This window comes from Dipodomys merriami, unplaced genomic scaffold (assembly GCF_024711535.1).
Source record: "Dipodomys merriami isolate MVZ:Mamm:240054 unplaced genomic scaffold, mDipMer1.0.p SCAF_7, whole genome shotgun sequence".
In the NCBI taxonomy this organism is placed as follows: domain Eukaryota; kingdom Metazoa; phylum Chordata; class Mammalia; order Rodentia; family Heteromyidae; genus Dipodomys; species Dipodomys merriami.
In genome coordinates, this window is record NW_027206290.1 from 7,975,043 (window position 1) to 7,993,762 (window position 18,720).

At 39.7% G+C, this 18,720-nt stretch overlaps 1 protein-coding gene across 1 annotated transcript in view; it reads left to right on the plus strand.

Moving 5' to 3' along the window:
* Positions 1-16,000, plus strand: part of Miga1 (mitoguardin 1) — a 67,999-nt gene extending 51,999 nt beyond the window's left edge. The window contains exons 12-16 of the mRNA XM_070007335.1: positions 2,312-2,410; positions 4,813-4,947; positions 6,904-6,957; positions 9,176-9,292; positions 11,985-16,000. Coding sequence (XP_069863436.1) covers positions 2,312-2,410; positions 4,813-4,947; positions 6,904-6,957; positions 9,176-9,292; positions 11,985-12,203 — 624 coding nt within the window. The 3' untranslated portion in view covers positions 12,204-16,000. The remainder of the gene's footprint in view (positions 1-2,311; positions 2,411-4,812; positions 4,948-6,903; positions 6,958-9,175; positions 9,293-11,984) is intronic.
* The last annotated feature ends 2,720 nt before the right edge of the window (positions 16,001-18,720 follow it).

The following is an 18,720-nucleotide window of genomic DNA, read 5'->3' on the forward strand; positions in this document are numbered from 1 at the left end:
CCCTGCCCAGCACTGGTGGCTCACTCCTACAATTCTAGCTACTTAGGAAGCTGAGATCATAAGATTACGGTTAAAGCCAGCCTGGGCAGGAAAGTCTGTGAGACTTTTATCTCCAATTAACTACCAAAAGGCTGGAAATGAAGGTATGGCTCAATGGTAGAGTGCTATCCTTGAGCACAAAAGCTTAGGGACACTGTCTAGATGCTTAGTTCAAGCCCCAGAACCAGCACCACCACAAACCACAAACCACAAACAAAAACCCATGAGACCCTATCTAAAACATGAGCATGTCAGGTGCCCTTGGCTCGTGCCTTCATACCTGTAGTCCTAACACCTTGAGAGTCAGAGGACAGGAAGTTTGTGGTTTGAGGCCAACATGAAGAAAGTTCTGAAGACCCCCACTCAACAAACAAACAAACAAAAACAAAATGAGACATAGTGGTACGCACTTGTTATCTCAGCTATACTGGGAGACCTCAACAGAAAAGTCTGAGTGTGGTGACGTGCACCTGTCATCTCAGCTGTGTGGGAAGCATAAATAGGAAGATAATAGTCCCAGCCAACCTGGGAAAATAGCAGCCCTTATCACAAAAACAGCCAGAGCAAAAAAAGAACTGGGTGTCAGTGGCTCATGACTGTTCCTAGCTACTCAGCAGGCTGAGATCAGAGGATCATGATTTGGGCAGAAAAGCCCATGAGACTCTTACCTCCAATTAATCACTCAGAAAAGGCCAGAAGTAGTGCTGTGGCTCAAGTGGTAGAGCACTAGCCTTGAACACAAAGAGGCTCAGGAACAACACCCAGGCCCTGAGTTCAAGCCCCAGGACTGACAAAAAAAAACCTGGAGGCATGTCTCAAATGGTTGAGCATCTACATACCAAGCATGAAGCATTGAGTTTAAATCCCCACCAAAAAAAAAAAAAAAAAAAAGTAATGCAAAGAGCTTTGATTTATGCTTGGATTATTTATTTACTTATTTATTTTTGGTTGTGGGCCTTGAACTCTGGGCCTGGGCACTGTCCCTCAACTCTTCAGATCAAGGCTAGCGCTCTACCGCTTGAGCCACAGCGCCACTTCCACTTCTGGCTTTTTCTGTTTATGTGATGCTGAGGAATCAAACCCAGGGCCTCATGCATGCAAAGCAAGCACTCTGCCACTGAGCCATCTTCCCAGCCCACTTGGCTTATTTTCTGTATAGAAAGTCCATACCCTTTTGACCAAATTGTTTCTTATAAATTATTCAAAATTTTCCATAATGTCTGTAAATGTCATGGTGAGATCCTTCCTTGGACCTGCTATCATTAGCACAACTGTTACTATTTCTGATACCTCATCTCTTGTCTCCCACAATCCTGCCTAGGACCTCCAAGGGACAAGACATAGTATATTCAGAAATCTGGAATACAAATTGAGTCTTACTTTTCTTTATCCTTTTAGGTCTGAAGGAAACAGTGACAACCACTTTATTCTGATACCAAATAGCCACTTTACTGTCGTCAGGATTATTCAGATGATGAGAAAAAAAAATCAAAACAAAACAGGCCTTCCTTACACCATTTGCTCACCTGGTTTTCAGATCAGTTCTCTCAGTTTTACAGTAGAATTAGATATATTATTTACCGTATTTTAGAATGTTGTAATGGTGATTAAATAAATAGGAAAGTAGGGCTGGGAAGGTGGCTCAGTGGTAGAGCGCTTGCCTTGTATGCATGAGGCCCTGGGTTCGATTCCTCAGCACCACATAAGCAGAAAAAATTTAAAAAAAAAGCCAGAAGTGGTGCTGTGGCTCAAGTGGTAGAGCGCTAGCCTTGAGCTGAAGAGCTGAGGGACAATGCCCAGCCCAGAGTTCAGGCCCCACGACCGGATCCAAAAAATAAATAAATAGGAAAGTAATACAACATATAAAGTGTTAAGTAAATGTAGATCTTCTATTGCTTTCTTGGCCTTCCAAAGCAAATAAATAGAAAGGTTTGAAGTGGAGTGTCTCCAGGAGGAGCAGCTGCGTCAGGAGCCTCCTTTAGCCTCTGCCGTAATCACATGCTCTGCCTAGCATAACCTCAACAGGCACACATATTTGAGTAATAAAGGATTTGCTGTGACTTTTTACTAACTCTCATTCTTGGTGTCTGAACAGTAGAACAGCAAAATAGTAAGAGAATAGTAAATAATTTCGCAGCCTTTAAAAATGTTGTCTAATTTAGTTATCTGAAATAAGACCAGCTAATTTACTTGAAGAGTAATTTGTTGACTTCATAGGCCTGGGTATTGTTATAAAGTTGAGTTTAAGAATGAAATGTGTTTTCTTCTGCAGAATCCCAAGAAGTTTGAAGATGTTTTTGATGAAATGATCTATTTTTTAGAGCAGACTGATCACTGGGATAGTACTGAAATGGAACTTGCTGCTAGAGGGGTAAATTCAAATTTGTATGTAATATTCCTTCCACTTATTTACCTGAATGGAAGCCACTGTGTGTTTGTCCCCAAATGAGAGTAAAACTAATTGTGCAGGGCTGGGAAGGTGGCTCAGTGGTAGAGCGCTTGCCTTGCATGCATGAGGCCCTGGGTTCAATTCCTCAGCACCACATAAGCAAAGAGAAAAAAGCCGGAAGTGGTGCTGTGGCTCAAGTGGTAGAGCGCTAGCCTTGAGCTGAAGAGCTGAGGGACAGCGCCTAGGCCCAGAGTTCAGGCCCCATGACCGGACCCAAAAACAAAAAAAAAAAAACAAAAAAAAAACCAAACTAATTGTGCAGTGATAAAACAGCATAATTTTTCTGTTGTCATAAACAACAGCAATGATACTCTTTATACAGTGGGTCAAGTGTTGTAAATAATTGTTTTTATAAAGCCTTCTGAAGGAACTAGTAAGAATTGACTTTGGGATTTATCAAGATAAAGGTAACTGAAAGATGCTTATTTTTATTATTTATTTATTTATTTATTTATTTATTTATTTATTTATTTATTTATTTTGCTGGTCGTGGGGCCTGAACTCTGGGCCTGGGCAGTGTCCCTCAGCTCTTCAGCTCAAGGCTAGCGCTCTACCACTTGAGCCACAGCACCACTTCCAGCTTTTTCTGCTTATGTGGTGCTGAAGACTCGAACCCAGGGCCTCATCATGCATGCAAGGCAAGCGCTCTACCACTGAGCCACCTTCCCAGCCCAAGAGGCTTATTTTTAGTAATAAATGTATTTTAAAAATAAGCCTTTCTAGCTGGTCACATATGTTCATATCTATAAATGTTAGCTACTCAGGATCTGAGGATCGAGGTTTGGAGCCAGCCTGGGCAGAAAAGTCTATGGCATCTTTATCTCCATTTAACCATAGAAAGCCACAGTGGAGCTGTAGCTCAAGTGGTAGACTATTAAATTAGTCTTGAGCAGAAAAGCTAGGGAAGTTTAAGAGGCCTACACTTCAAGCCTGAGTTCAGTACTGGCACAAAACCAAAAACAAAACAAAAAGCAAGTGATAGAAGCAAAGTATCAGTTGGTTAAGCACATACTAGGCAAAGGAAAAGTAGGTACAAATATTCTTTTCTTCCCTAGTGTTCCCTCGCTCAGGAATAGAATCAACCTCCATCCAGTTCTGCAGCCCAGAAACCTGAGATTCACCATTCTCCCCTCCCTGGTCTTCACCACTTTCCATATTCATCTCTAATTACAGTCAGTGTTAACTTCCAAAACTGTTAGCCCTTCTCTCCATTCTTGCAACCTCTATCTTGCCCTAAGTGTCTAGAGCCTTCTGTAATATGCCTCAGAATCTTTGTATTCTGATTTCTTGCCCTCTGCCGTCCTTCCTGACTTAGTTTTCCCCACTTTATTCCCCTCCTCACATTTCTACCAGAATTATCACCCATCTCCTCCTACCATCACCACCCTCCATTTCCCTCCTCCCTAAGTATTTCAAGTACTTTGAGGAATGAATTAAAAATTCTTTTCATGGGCTGGGTGCTGGTGGCTCATGCCTGTAATCCTAACTACTCCGGAGGCTGATATTTAAGGATTGTAGGTTGAAGCCAGCCAGGGCAGTAAAGTCTGTGAGACTCATCTTCAGTTAACCACTAGAAACTAGAAGTGGCTGAAAGTGGTAGAATGCTAGACTTGAGTAAAAACGCTCAGAGACAGCACCCAGGCCCTGAGTTCAAGCTCCAAAATCAACATCAACAATAACAACAACAGTTCTTTTCATGGGACATAATTCCTTTCCTGCTTGTTTCCCATTGTTTTCTTGTGCTCTCTGTTGTCAGTTCAACACCACTGTGTTCCTTCATAGCTTAGTATCTAGCAGGAGTTTTCTCTTAAAAGGCGCACTCCCTGCTATCCAGCTTAAAAAAACCAGAACCTCCACTTTATTCTTAATATGCTTCTCAGAGTGTGTAATCAGATATTTGCTGCCATCTGTCTTCTCCACTATAGACTGTAGGCATGTAGTTGGTTTCCTGTGGAAGTGTGAGCCACTGGTACAGCCTGTGGTAGACCGCAGTGTGCACAAGTGCATGATAAATAGGAAGTCCATGACCTGATGGAAGGACAGGCACACATAGCAAAGCAGGCTGAGCAGAATGGATGCTCTAATAGAAGCACCAGTGGAGGATTTCAAAACCAGAAAGTGAGGGTATTAATTTCACTTGCTGGGATCTATGAAGGAGCAGATGACATGTGGATTGTAATTTCTCCTGGCTAGTTTTCATGTTTGTCTCCCTTTCTGTCAGAGATACAATCTGACCAGCTCAAAAAGCCATGTCGTTTTATAGTGTAAAATCTGGGATCAGAGTTTAGTTGATCTCTGTAATAACAATCTCTATTTTAATACAGGTGAAAAATCTAAATTTTTATGATGTTGTTCTGGATTTTATATTAATGGATTCTTTTGAAGATTTAGAAAACCCACCAACTTCCATACAGAATGTAGTAAATAATCGCTGGCTAAACTCTTCCTTCAAAGAAACTGTAAGTGAACCATTCATTTAAATTAAGTGAAAAATGGTTAGAATAGAGAAAATCAGATATATATGTATATCTGCCTATGGAGTAGCTAATGAGGAAACTGATCTCTTCTTTTGACATTGGAGGTGCATTATATACTATATAATACCTTTCAGAGGATACTGTCCTTTTGTAGCTGTACGTGGTGATTTATGCTTATAATCTTAACACTTGGTAGGCTGTTGCAGGAAGATGGTGAGTGTGAGGCCAGCCTGAGCTACAGAGAAGGATACTGTTCAAAACTCAAAAAAGTCAAACACAGTGGCTCATGTGTGTAATCCACAGCATCTTTAAATCTTTAATCTCCAGGTGACAGGATTAGGAAGATGGTGATCTGAGTTTAGCCTTTAGGTGGGGGAATCACAAGACCCTATCTGAAAAAAATACCTAAAGCAAAAAGAATGGGGGTGGGGACTGGGGCAGGGCTCAAGTGGTAAAGCACTTGTCCAGCAAGTATGAAGCCCTGAATTTAAACTGTGTTTCCCCTCCTTCCAAACAAATTAGCATTTTGGCTTTTCCACCAGTCATATCCCTATCTTGGAGATTTAAAAAAAATATTGTTCTTTTTTTTTTGACACAAGGTTTCATTATATAGGCTGGCATGGAACTCTTGATCCTCTTACTTCAACCTCCTGAGTGTTTTGGATTATGTGTTTTTAAGGGAGGCCTAGAAAACCTAAGCCAAGTCCATGGATTTAATTAATTCCTAGTACCACTAGAAGAAAAGGAGAGAGAAAAATATAGAGACTTATGTTTCTAAATTCTGTCAAAAATTATAAGAAAAATAGGCAGATGCACAAATAAGGCAAGTTTAAACTATACATTGAATGTTTTCATTTTCTGTTTTTCATATTCAAATCTCTATTTTACAGTTGGCAGCTTCAAAATTATTTTGAGACTTCCTAATACTAAACTAAAACATTTGAAAAGTATTTTTTCTTCAATAAAGTGCATTTTAATTGTAAGAAAGTGAATGTTCTTCATTTTTTAAACAGATTTGGTAAAGTAACCTTGATGAAAGTTGGGTCATGCCAGAGTAGGATAAGGTTTCTTCAGAATTCACTAATGATATTTTATTTTTGCTTTGTCATGGGTGTAATTTCTTAGTTCTTAGATAAAACTTTAGCTTTATGCGTAAAAGTTTCAACAGTATTATTTCTGAAGGAGAAAATAAACTTTTCATTATACATTATATGTATCTGTGTATGTGCATCTATGTTTATACATGTTCAGTATTTTCCCACATTGAAAATATAAGAACTCTTGAAAATTAAGTTGTAATTGCCAAGGTCACTGGTAGCAGAATTCATCAATCATTTTCCTTTTCTTGATTTGTATTTCATTTTTAAATTTATAAAAATGAAGTACTGTTTTTGTGCTAGGGTTTGAATGCAGCCTCATGCTTGCTAGACAGAAAAATGTCCTTTCACATTAATATTTGTAAAAAATATAAGAAGTCTACCCTTGTTCTGTTTGTTTATTTTGCTTTAGATTTTTGTTCGGGTTTAGTTTTATGCCAGTAGTGGAACTTGAATTCTGGGCCTGGACACTTTCCCTTAGCTTTTTTGCTCAAGAATAGTACTCGGCCAATTTTGGCTTTTTAGTGGTTAATTGGAAATAAAAGTATCACAGACTTGGCTACTTGAGCTGGCTTCAAACTGCAATCTTCAGAGCTCAGCCACCTGAGCAGCTGGGATTATAGGCATGAGCCACAGGCACCTGGCTGGTTTAGGGTTGTTTGTTTTGTTTTATGGGGTGGGGGGACATGTAGCCATGCTGTCTTTGAACTTGTAATTCTTCTGCCTCACCCTCCCGAATATTGGGATTACAGGAGTTAGTTGCTAATTTTTGTAATAAGTTTGAATTAAGCTTTAAATTTTAATTTAAATAATCAGTCTTTCCTCTTCTTCATATATTTAGGCTGTGGCTTCAAGTTGTTGGTCTGTACTGAAACAGAAAAGGCAGCAGATGAAGGTAACATTCATTGTGCTCTGGATTCTCAGCTGAGTGTATTTTCTGTTGCTCTAATGGAATACCTCAAGACTGGGTAATTTTTGTAAGGAAAAAAGGTTTATTTAGCTCATGCTCTTAGACTGAAAAGTCTAAGATCTACCAGTGACATCTATAAGGACTTTGTGCTGCTTCAACTCATGAGGGAAAGCAGAAAGGCAAGCAGGCCTGTGTAAAACAGTCAGCCCGTCAGGGATAGTCTTCCTTTATAACGACGGTTCTTGTGGTTTCTAATGCCATGTGAAGACAAGAAGATTCTCATTGGAAAAAGGCAGCATCTATCCCTGAGGGCTTCACCCCATGACCCAAACATTTCCCACTAGGCCCTACTTAATGCTGCTGCATTGGGAACCAAACCTCAACACAATTTTGATAGAGACAAACTATATCCAAACCATAGCAATCCTTCTGTGAAATAATCTGAGGGACCTGTCAGTGAAACTTTTAAATTGGTGCATGTCTGGCTATGGCAGTGAATAATGGGAACTCCCTCGTAAGTTAGATAAAGGACTGATCCTGGGTGTTTTCTAAAGACTTTCTCCCTTTTCCTTATTACTCTGTGTAGTTCAGTACAGTAAGTGTTGAGGCATGTCTGGAATTTCACCTAAGTGGGAGCAGATTTAGGGTTGAAAATAGTTCTAGAAGTGCTTTTGGTATTTTGTTTTTTCATATAATGGTATCAATATTAAAAAAATTTAAATACAGATGCCTCTACTTGATATAATCCAATTGAGGAATAATGATTGGCTTAGAATAACTGCTTTACTGAATTCAAAGCCCCACACACACAAAAAAAAGTCACAGAATTTATCCTGTCTCTGTGGTCCATACCTTCTAGCCAATCTCTTCCATCAATTACTAGTGTGACCTCTGCAGCGAGACTGCCTGAGTTTCAGTGCTACTTACCAGCCATGTGACCTTGAACAAGTTGCTTAACTTCTCTGTGCCTCGGTTTCCATGTCTCTGAAAAAGACATTTTAAGATTCAGCGTAAAGTGCTTAGGGCTAGGGTTGTAGCTCAGTGGTAGAGCACTTACCTAGCATACACAAAGGCTCCAGCACTGCCAAAGAAAACAAGGAAGTATTTTTGTGTAATTGCCTAGAAAAGTGATGGACATAGCAGCATGTGCTTCTTATTACTAGATTGTGTATTGCTCAGGGACTTAAAGTGTTTTACCCTATCCTTGTATTTTTTTTTTTGCGTCCGGTCGTGGGGCCTGAACTCTGGGCCTGGGCACTGTCCCTCAGCTCTTCAGCTCAAGGCTAGTGCTCTACCACTTGAGCCATAGCACCACTTCCAGCTTGTATCTTTTTGCTTATGTGGTGCTGAGGAATCGAACCCAGGGCCTCAGGCATGCAAGGGAAGCACTCTACCACTGAGCCACCTTCCCAGCCCCAATATTTTTTAAAAATATATTTTCCAGTGTAGGTCCTTGGGCCTGAACTCAGGGCCTGGGCACTCTCCATGAACTTTATTGCTCAAGGCTAGCGCTCTACTGCTTGAGCTCCATTTTGGCTTTTTGGTGGTTTAATTGGAGGTAAGAGGTTCATGGACTTTTCCGCCTGGGCTGGCTTCAAATTCAGTCCTCAGATCTCAGCCTCCTAAGTAGCTAGGATTACAGGTGTGAGCCACCAGTACCCAGCCCTCACCATGTATTGTTTGTTTTTGTTTGGGGTGGTGGGGGGTCATGGGGCTTGACCTCTGGACCTGGGCGCTGTCCTTGTGCTCTTCAGCTCAAGGTGAGCACTCTACTGCTTGAGCCACAGCACCACTTCCAGTTTTCTGGTGGTTTATTGGAGATAAGAGTCTCACAGACTTTCCTGCCTAGGCTGGCTTCGAACCATGATCCTCAGATCTCAGCCTCCTGAGTAGCTAGGATTACAAGCATGAGCCACTGGTGCCTGGTTTCACCATGTATTTTTATGAGATGAAAATGCCCTATGGAAAATGATATTTCTCTACAGATCAGAAACGATTGGCTAAGGTACAAAATCTACCTGAAAACAGTTTGACTGTAAATGTTACTTGTATGTTTATTAATTTTCCTAATAGGCTAGCTGGTGGTGATTGTTGGTCTGCCCTGGACAGAGCTGATTGTAGGAAGAGTAACCATTTCAGTTTTTCTACTGGAGAAAGCAAGTACTACAAGGTAACAACTTGATTCTCATTTGTTTCCCCACAGGTCTCGGATGGATTTTTTGCCCACTTTTATGCCATTTGTGAGCATATAAGCCCTGTTCTGGCCTGGGGTTTTTTGGGTCCTAGAAATTCTCTCTATGACTTATGTTGCTTCTTTAAGGTAGGTGCTTTTTTTTTTCTAACCCAAAAAGCAGATAAGGTTTTATTTTTCTGTTTTGTTTGAGCTTCTGTAGAAAAAGAATATTATTTCGGGGCTGGGGCTCAGTGGTGGAGCGGTTGCCTTGCATCCATGAGGCCCTGGGTTCCATTCCTCAGCACCACATAAGCAGAAAAAAAAAAAAGCCGGAAGTGGAGCTGTGGCTCAAGTGGTAGAGTGCTGGCCTTGAGCTGAAGAGCTGAGGGACAGCGCCCAGGCCCAGAGTTCAGGCCCCATGACTGGACCCCCCAAAAAAAGAAAAAGAATATTATTTAAGAGTAAAGTTACAAAAGTCATCTAATTTCAGTTTTTAACTGCAGTATTAAATTTGTGACACTTTATAGTACTATGATTACAGAGACATTGCTTTGTAGGTTTGTTCCTTTATTCTAGAATAGACCTGTCGTGTTCATTCATATTATTAGCTTATTCTGTTGAGCAAAAGAGCTCAGGGACAGTGCCCAGTCCTTGAGTTCAAGCCCTAACATGTAATATTGTCATGTTAAAATGGCATTTGGGAAATACTATGAATAAATTATATCTGTCTATATTGTGCATGTCTAATATAGAAATAAATTCTGGTTTAAGGTACATGAATGAGGAATGACATGGGAGTGTAAAGTTCCATACTGATGTCAGAATATATGTTTGCCAAAACACTAGTTATACTCATTATGGTATTTTCTGGCTAGCAGAGTGCCAGAGAAATGTTATTTTTATCTGATTTTAATCTGAGTTGTTTTTGTGTGTTGTGTGTATGTGTGTGTGTGCAAGTCCTGAGACTTTGAAGTCAGGGCTTGGGTGCTGTCCCTGTGCTTTTTTGCTCAAGGCTAGTGTTCTACCACTAGAGCCAGAGCTCTGTGTCCAGCTTTTTTCTGGTTAGAGATAAGAGTTCCATGGCCTTTCCTGCTCAAGCTGGCTTTGAACTGCATCATGAACCTCAGATCTCAGCCTCCTGAGCAATTATGGGTATATGCTCAGTGCCTGGCTATGATCTGAGTTTTAAGAATCAAATAATAATAAATATAATTGAGTATGAATTTGAAAGTTCAGGTGTTTCATTATGGTACTCACTTTTCAATTGTGCCTATGTGCTATTAATAAAGTATTTGCATAAATGGTTTAGGAAATGTTTATTTTCTGTCCTTAAGTTTTGGCTAGTTTACTTTACCTTCCAAATGTTGGATAGCTATTTTAGTGGGAAAAAAATTAGCCCTGGGAATGCAGTCTGCCACTGATGGAGTAACTGGGGAGGAATCATTCCTTGGTTCCCTCTCCTTCCTCTGTAAAATGAAAGGACTTGGTAAGAAGCAATCCCAGCATTCTGGGAATCTGGGAAATATTCCTTTGTCTTGAAGCATTTAGCTTCAAGAATACATTTGAGGCACTGTGTGTTACTCTTTGAGAATGGCTTTTTCTTTCCTATCCTGATTAACAGCTGAGATTTCATACTTAATCATACCTAGCATACTTAAAATGGCCTTCAGCCTAAGTATTAATTTACTGACATGAAATATTCTTCAATTGGCCACTTCATTTTAGACCTGAAATTATTATTTTTATTTATTTTGTGTTTTGTACAGAAAATGTACATTTAACATTGATGATTATTGAAATAGTTTATTCCTTTGTCTTAAAGTAATGTCAAACTGGGTGCTGGTGGCCTGGGTGCTGGTGGCTCAGCCTGTAATCCTAGCTACGTAGGAGGCTGAGATTTAAGGATTATTAATCAAAGCCAGCCTAGGCAGGAAAGGCTGTGAGACTTTATCTCCTGTTAACCATAAGATAACTGGTAGTGGTGCTGTGGTAGAGTGCTAGCCTTGAGCAAAAGAGCTCAGGGACAGTGCCCCGTCCCTGAGTTCAAGCCCTAAACAACAACAACAAAAGTAATGTGAGTTCAGTGCACAGAGGTAAGAATGAAAGATTACTAACTAGGCCCTCACATTTACATGGTACTTCAGGGTTACAAGCACTTCTTACTCTTTTCTTCTACTTGGTACCCTGGCTTGAACTCAGCCTCAGATTTAGTTGGCCTACTTGCTTATGTTCTATCACTTGAGCCACACCTCCATTTGTTGTTGTTTAATTGGGATTGAGCCTCACAGATTTTTCTGCCCCAGCTGGCTTTTAATAGAGATCCTCCAGATCTCACTCCTGTGGCTAGATTACAAGCATAAGCCACCAGTGTCGGGCTATGTGTAGAGGTTTCTTTTTTGTTGTTCGTTTGTTTGTTTTGTGCTACTACTGGAGCTTAATCTCAGAGCCTTGTGTACTCATTTTGCTTTTCTGTCCGGGCTGGCTTTGAACCTCAAACCTGAGGTTTCAGCTTCCTGAGTAGCTAGGATTATAAGCATAAACTACCAGCTACTGACTCAGACTATATATTTTGATACCATTTGCCCTTAGGAATAAGTAGAACAAATGGTATTATCCCATATTTTAAAGGAAAAGATGACTCAAAGAAAATTAAAGAGACTCAAAGATTACATGTTCCTTTGCTCAAGGTCCCTTATGTAGTGAGACCTGAAAGTGGACCTGAAACTAAGTTATTTTGGCTTCTGGTTCAATGTTTACTATAGAGTATTAGTAACTCTTTATTATATTTAATGTCATTTTGGCCTAACGGTTATCAGTTTGTTTTGTGTTCATTTTCCAGAATCAAGTTCTGTTCTTTCTCAAAGACATCTTTGACTTTGAGAAGGTACGCTATTCAAGTATAGAGACTTTGGCTGAAGATCTCATGCAGTTACTCATTCGTCGCACTGAACTTTTAATGGCCTATCTGGGAGCAGATGCTCTGAGACAAACCAATAGCTGTACAAGCAGTCACGCTCACGTTATGTCCAGTGGGCTCTTGGAAGGCAAAGTACAGTAAATACTACCAGAATCATACCGTTTGAGAGTGCTAGGAAATGTTTCAAGGTGACTGTTGGTTTTGTCACTTTCATTGTAAAATCAACAGCATAGATAGATGCAGTGGACTCAGGGAAGAAAAAGAAACTCATAGATAATGAGTGACTATACTGCACTTACACAGAAATCATCATTGAATCTTTGTGTACTGTATCCAGAGCAACTTTTAGCAATCTACAGGCAGTAATTTAGGTGGTGAAATGTTTTATATTTTGTAAGAATATTGCTTGAACTGAAGCCAGTACTTGCAAGTTAAATGATTTATTGTCTTCACACTGTCTGAAATGTCTAGTACCAGTCTCAAAACCTCGGGTTTTATGCTTTGCACCTTGAAAACACATTTAAGCCCAGGCCTACACATTTAAGAATATACTGCTGTCGTTGTCAACATATTTAACTTTGTCTGAAAATGTATTTTAACTGCCAAATTAGTCATTTGTTTAATCAGATTTAAGCAACAGTGAGTGATGTTTAATATGTACTGCTTACAGTATGGCTTGTATATTTGCAGATGTATTTGAATCAGAGAAATTGTAATTGCTGTGTATTGTTATACAATATTTAAATGGATTGACATTAAGGAGTTTACAATTTATATTTCATGTTAAATTGACTGTAGCTTCTCAAAAATATTTGGGAACTCTTGTTCCTATTAGTCAATGATGGAGACTGGAATACTTTTTGCCTTTTTATAAATTAGAATTTGGTTTTTTTGAATGAATATTGATTTAAAAGATAACATGTATCCAACCTTTTTTATTGTAGTTTTGAGACTAGTGTCCAACATCTAAGGCATTGACCTTGGTGTAATAAAATAATGTCTCCTTTTCCTTCCACAAGACAGGCTTTTACTTATGGCCACTGGGAACTCAGCAGCATATTGGGAACTTGTTGTATTTTTCCCCTATTTTAATTTATCCATGCTTTGAATCTAAGGTGGTTTTTGTTTATTTGCTTGTAATGTGTGTGTTTGAGCCAAGGCCTGGTGCGTGCTAGGCAAGCACTCTACCACTGAGCTTCATCTCAGCTCTGAATCTTAGGGTTTTAAGAAGGTTTTATGTTTTGGGGGGTTTTCCCTCGACTATAAACAAACTATTTTGAATGATATGAAAGTATATTTTGCATCCTTTCTGATAAATATATGAACAAATGGCTTGTTTGTTGGAAGGTCTTCAGACTGTATGAGATACTTTGTGAGCCACATTCACTTCTTTTTAAATTATATGCCACCTGTCTGAAGCAGCTGACTCAGTGTATATGGTAGTGGATTAGATTTGCCGATTTTGCTCCTAAAAAGAGCTCTGTTCATTTTAAATGAATTACATCAGAAGGATCTGAAATGCATTTCAACTAAAGTGCCTAAAGTTGGGTTAGTGAAGAGGAGTGCAAAAAGCATAATTTTTTAAGGTTTTCAATTTATGTATGTGCCATAATTATATAGTTACAAAATATAAAATTCAGAATCATTTCAGCAGGAGCATTAAACATGGACTATTACTCTCATTGTTTTTGAGTATACAGCTTCCTGAAGTTTTTTTTTCAGATTTTTTTTACTATAATATAATAGTTGTACAAAGGAGGGTTCATTGTGACATTTCTGTACATGCATACAGTGTACCCTAATTAAATTCACCCCTTCTATCTCTGTCCCTCTATCTTCTCTCCCATTCTTAAAACAATTTTAATGTGTTTCATTGTTCTGTTTTCATATATGCTTATGAAATACTTTGACCATTTTCACCAACCTTCACTTTCTCTGTTATTTCTCTTCACTCCCACTGATATCTTTTTCTAACTTAATAATTGCCTAGTTATAATTCTTACTGATGGAAGATTAAATGTACCAAATGAAAAATATCACTATGTAATGTTTAACTTTGTACTTTAGTAGTAGGTGTTTTTACTTTATTGTTGAGGTATCATTGACACACATACATGAGTGCATAGATATAGGTTTCCACCACCATGACATTCAAGACAGTTATTAAGTACATTAACTTACTCATCTGAAGGCTCACATTTTGTGCTGTGTTTTTAAACATAGGGATAAAGTAAACTGTTTATTAATGCTGCTATTATCTGAGGTAACTGGGGAATGCATGTCATCCATCAGGTAAGGTAAATGGCTTTCCAAAGTGTCTTAACTTTCCCCCCTTTTGTGTTTCAGCTAAACGAATAAAAAATGCCCATCTTCAGGAATTTAATTTGTCAAATTCAGTGCTTGAGTTTGGGTAGTAATTGGTTGGCTCAGTAGCTACCGCATTAGCAAGATGCTTTCTTTGTGGCCTTTGACAAAGAGGTAAGAATGACCAAATAGAATTTCAGGGCAGTGAGCATAGTTTGACAAAGCCTCTTTATTGTTGAGTGAAGATACTTGACTTTTTTAAAGGAAGCATCCCCAACATTTCTAACTGCAGAAGAGTAGTAAGACATGCTGACCAGTTTTCATTTGCCTTAAAACTGGATTAAACAGAACAGTAGTGCTTTCAAAACAATTCATTATTGCTTTTCAAGAAAAAAAATTATTATTTTTTTTTTGGGGGGGGGGGTCCGGTCGTGGGGCCTGAACTCTGGGCCTGGGAGCTGTCCCTCAGCTCTTCAGCTCAAGGCTAGCACTCTACCACTTGATCCACAGCGCCACTTCCAGCTTTTTTTTTTTTCTGCTTATGTGGTGCTGAGGAATTGAACCCAGGGCCTCATGCATGCAAGGCAAGCGCTCCACCACTGAGCCACCTTCCCAGCCCTCGAAAAGCAATTTTTTTTAATGATTAATCTAAAGCCTTTTAGAGAAGAACCCTATTTAACATGTATTCCTGGTGGCATTATCCAAAAATTAAACTGCCAAAATGGCTGCCATTGGCTTCTATGTGTAATTATTATAAAGAGGGCTTTTTCCTCCTTTTTGGATGAAAAAGTACAGGTGTTCAGGTGATTTACATCTGATATTTATTCTTTTTTCTATTTTGGTTTCTCTATATTTTTGTTTAACTAAACAAGTAATTATTGTTTCTAAAAGTTAACAATGCACTTCTTAAATGTCAAAATGGAACCATTTTTTAAAAAAAAAAGAAGCCAGGTTTCCATACTGTTAGGGTCAGCTCCAAAGAATTTCCTGTTTCTCATGAAGTAGTTATTACTTTCATCTATTAGTGAAGCTTCTATTCATTTGTTCAATATAAAAAGTATTTACAAATGTTTTCTTGCATTAAGATATAACATTTTCTACTTACTTGCCAAGTGATTATTTACTTTACAGAGCATTCTGTTTATTTTTCCTTCAAGCCTAGGAAATAGAAATGCCAAACTAATATTTAATTTACTTCTGTAACCTTTCATAATGAGAAATTTAAAATTATGCTTATAGCCCACTTTCGTTTATCTTAATGTATGTACTCAGAAATTAGTTGGGATGTAAATTTCAAAGTGATTATAAACATTAAACTGAATTCAAATCCTTTTTCACTTGAATTATCAAGAAGTATATATGTAAGATTTATGTTACAACAATACAATAAATGGAAATAAAGACATCCTTTTTACCTAGTAATTATATGACATTATTGTTTTGTTTTAGGATAGTCATGTTTTAGCTTCTCTTGGCTGATCTCAGTAAATGTATGCATTGCTTCAGTGTAAGGACTGAACTTATTAATATGTCTAAAAGTAAAGCACTACAATAGCAGAAAAAATAGCACTGATTCTCTAACTGAAATAATCATTGTCATGTGGATGTATCTCTACTGCCAAATAAAAAAGCAATGGTACCATTTGGTGACGTGTTGCCTATTGTGAACAATGTGTGTATGACTGAGGTCCCAGCTGCCTCCTAGACACGGTGAGGAAGGCACTCAGTTGACAAAGCATGCATGCATATAAGCACAGACAACTCTGCTGTAGGAGCCCGAAAGCTAAATATAAAATACTACCAATTGGGCTGAGAAGGTGGCTCAGTGGTAGAGCGCTTGCCTTGCATGCCTGAGGCCCTGGGTTCGATTCCTCAGCACCACATAAGCAAAAAGAAAAAAACTGGAAGTGGTGCTGTGGCTCAAGTGGTAGAGTGTTAGCCTTGAGCTGAAGAGCTGAGGGACAGCGCCCAGGCCCAAAGTTCAGGCCCCACAACAGGACCCAAAAATAAATAAATAAATAAATAAAATAAAAATAAAATCCTACCAAATCTTACCTTCATGAACTACCATGAAAAAAATAACACAGTTTTCCCCTTGTTTCTTTTCTTTTTTTGGGGGGGTTGTCCGGTCGTGGGGCCTGAACTCTGGGCCTGGGCACTGTCCTCAGCTCTTCAGCTCAAGGCTAGAGCGCTACCACTTGAGCCACAGCGCCACTTCCGGCTTTTTTCTTTGTGCTTATGTGGTGCTGAGGAGGAATCAAACCCAGGGCCTCAGGCATGCAAGGCAAGCGCTCTACCACTGAGCCACCTTCCCAGCCCCATCCTTGCTCTTTCTTACCCATGTCTGAGTCGACTTTTTTTCTGCACTATCCTTCCTATCTCCTGAGGCCTTGAATACATTTCCCTGACACTTCTTACCCTGGCTTTCCTCTTTCTTTCTTTCTCAGTTGCTGACATCTTTGATCAGGCAGCACATGCTTTTTGGTCCGCTGGAGTTCTTTGGCTTTTCCTCCATCTAAACAGTTAAAAACTCTACAGTAACCTTATTATGTGGGCAGGGAAGGCTGGAAAAGAAAAGGCAAACCTTCCTTCTATGACATTTGTTATTCTCTACTTAAAAGCAGTGACAAAGCAGTGGCAACATCAAATACCAGCCCAGCGTTTTGCTTTGAACTGTGCCTTATGTGTGTCACAGAGGCTTTCACGTAAAGTACATTTATAAATAGAAAGTTACAGAGCTTGGATAATTTGCTATGTATGAAATATCATCCTTGAATGTGGAGAATCACTTTGACATCTGAAAGCAATTGAAATAAACACCTTTCCAGAACTTTGCTAATTCACATTAAAACAACAACAACAACAAAAAACCCTAAATACTAGCTGGGCACCATTGCTCATACCTGTAATCCTAGCTACTCAGGAGGCTGAGATCTGAGGATCAACGCTTCAAAGCTAGCCCAAGCAGGAAAGTCCATGAGACTCATCTCCAAATAACCACCAGAAAACTGGAAATGGGGCTGTGATGAGTGCTTGCCTTGAGCTGAAGAGTGCAGGACAGCAACCAGGCCCTGAGTTCAACAAACAAAACAACCAACAAAAATAAAAAAAAAAAAACTAAATAGTGATATCAGTAGATATTAAATAGGTTAAAGCGAGTATGTTTGTTACTTTCTTTTTCCTTTCTCCCTTCTCCCTCCCTCTCTCTCTCCCTCTCTCCCTCTCCTTCTCCTCTCTCTCTCTCTCTCTCTCTCTCTCTCTCTCTCTCTCTCTCTCTCTCTCTCTCTCTCTCTCTCTCTCTCTCTCTCTCTCTCTCTCTCTGAGACAAAAGAAGTCTTAGTACATTGACCAATGCTGGTTACAAACTCCTAGTGTCAAAGAATCCTCCCACCTCAGCCTCCTGAATAGCTGGGACTACAGGTATGTGCCATTGTGCCAAGTTCATCATTATTATTGCTGCATAACAAATTATCTCCAGATTTTAGCAGCTTGAAATAACAAACATATCCCATATTTTCTGAAGATTAACCTAGGAATGGCTTACTCTAGTGAGTCTCATGTAGACTCCCCTAAGGTGTGGTCAAAGGCCTGATTGGGGCTGAATGCTGTAGTTTGGCTTTGCCCCCCCCCCCCCAAGACTCCTGTCCTCTGAGCTTGGTTCCCAGTGTGGCAGTGATGAGGTGGTGGGGCCTAGTGAGGATAATGAGGTCATGAATGAATTTATACTATGTTGCGGGAATAGGTCAGGTAGGAGGAGATTCGTTCCCATGAGAACGGGGTGTTATGAAAGAACAGACCTGCCCCTGGCTGCCTTCTTGCTTGCTTGCTCTTGCACATGGCCGTGTCTCCCCTGTGCTGAGATGCAGCCCAGAAACCCTCACCAGAATGCCAGCCGTGCTGTTCAGATCAGCCAGCCACTGCAATCGTGTGCCCAGGAAACTTCTTTTTTTTTTTTTTTTGTCGGTCGTGGGGCTTGAACTCTGGGCCTGAGCGCTGTCCCTCAGCTCTTCAGCTCAAGGCGAGCGCTCTACCACTTGAGCCACAGCACCACTTCCCCCAGGAAACTTCTTGCTGTTTGTTTGCTTTCTCAGTATGCAGTAAGGCTTGAACTCAGATAGGGTAATGCAGTTTTACTCTGGCCGGCCTTGGACCACACCTTTCTACCTATATCTCCCATGTAGTGGGGAACACAGGCATACCATTATGCCTGGCTTATTAACTGAGCCTTGACTGTGATCTTGCCACTCCGTGTCTCGTGAGCAGCTACGATTACAAGCCAATATGCCTGGAAAGAGAATTTAGTGTGGTTGGGTTATAAGGTGATTTTTTTTTCTTCTGGCAGTACTGGGGTTTT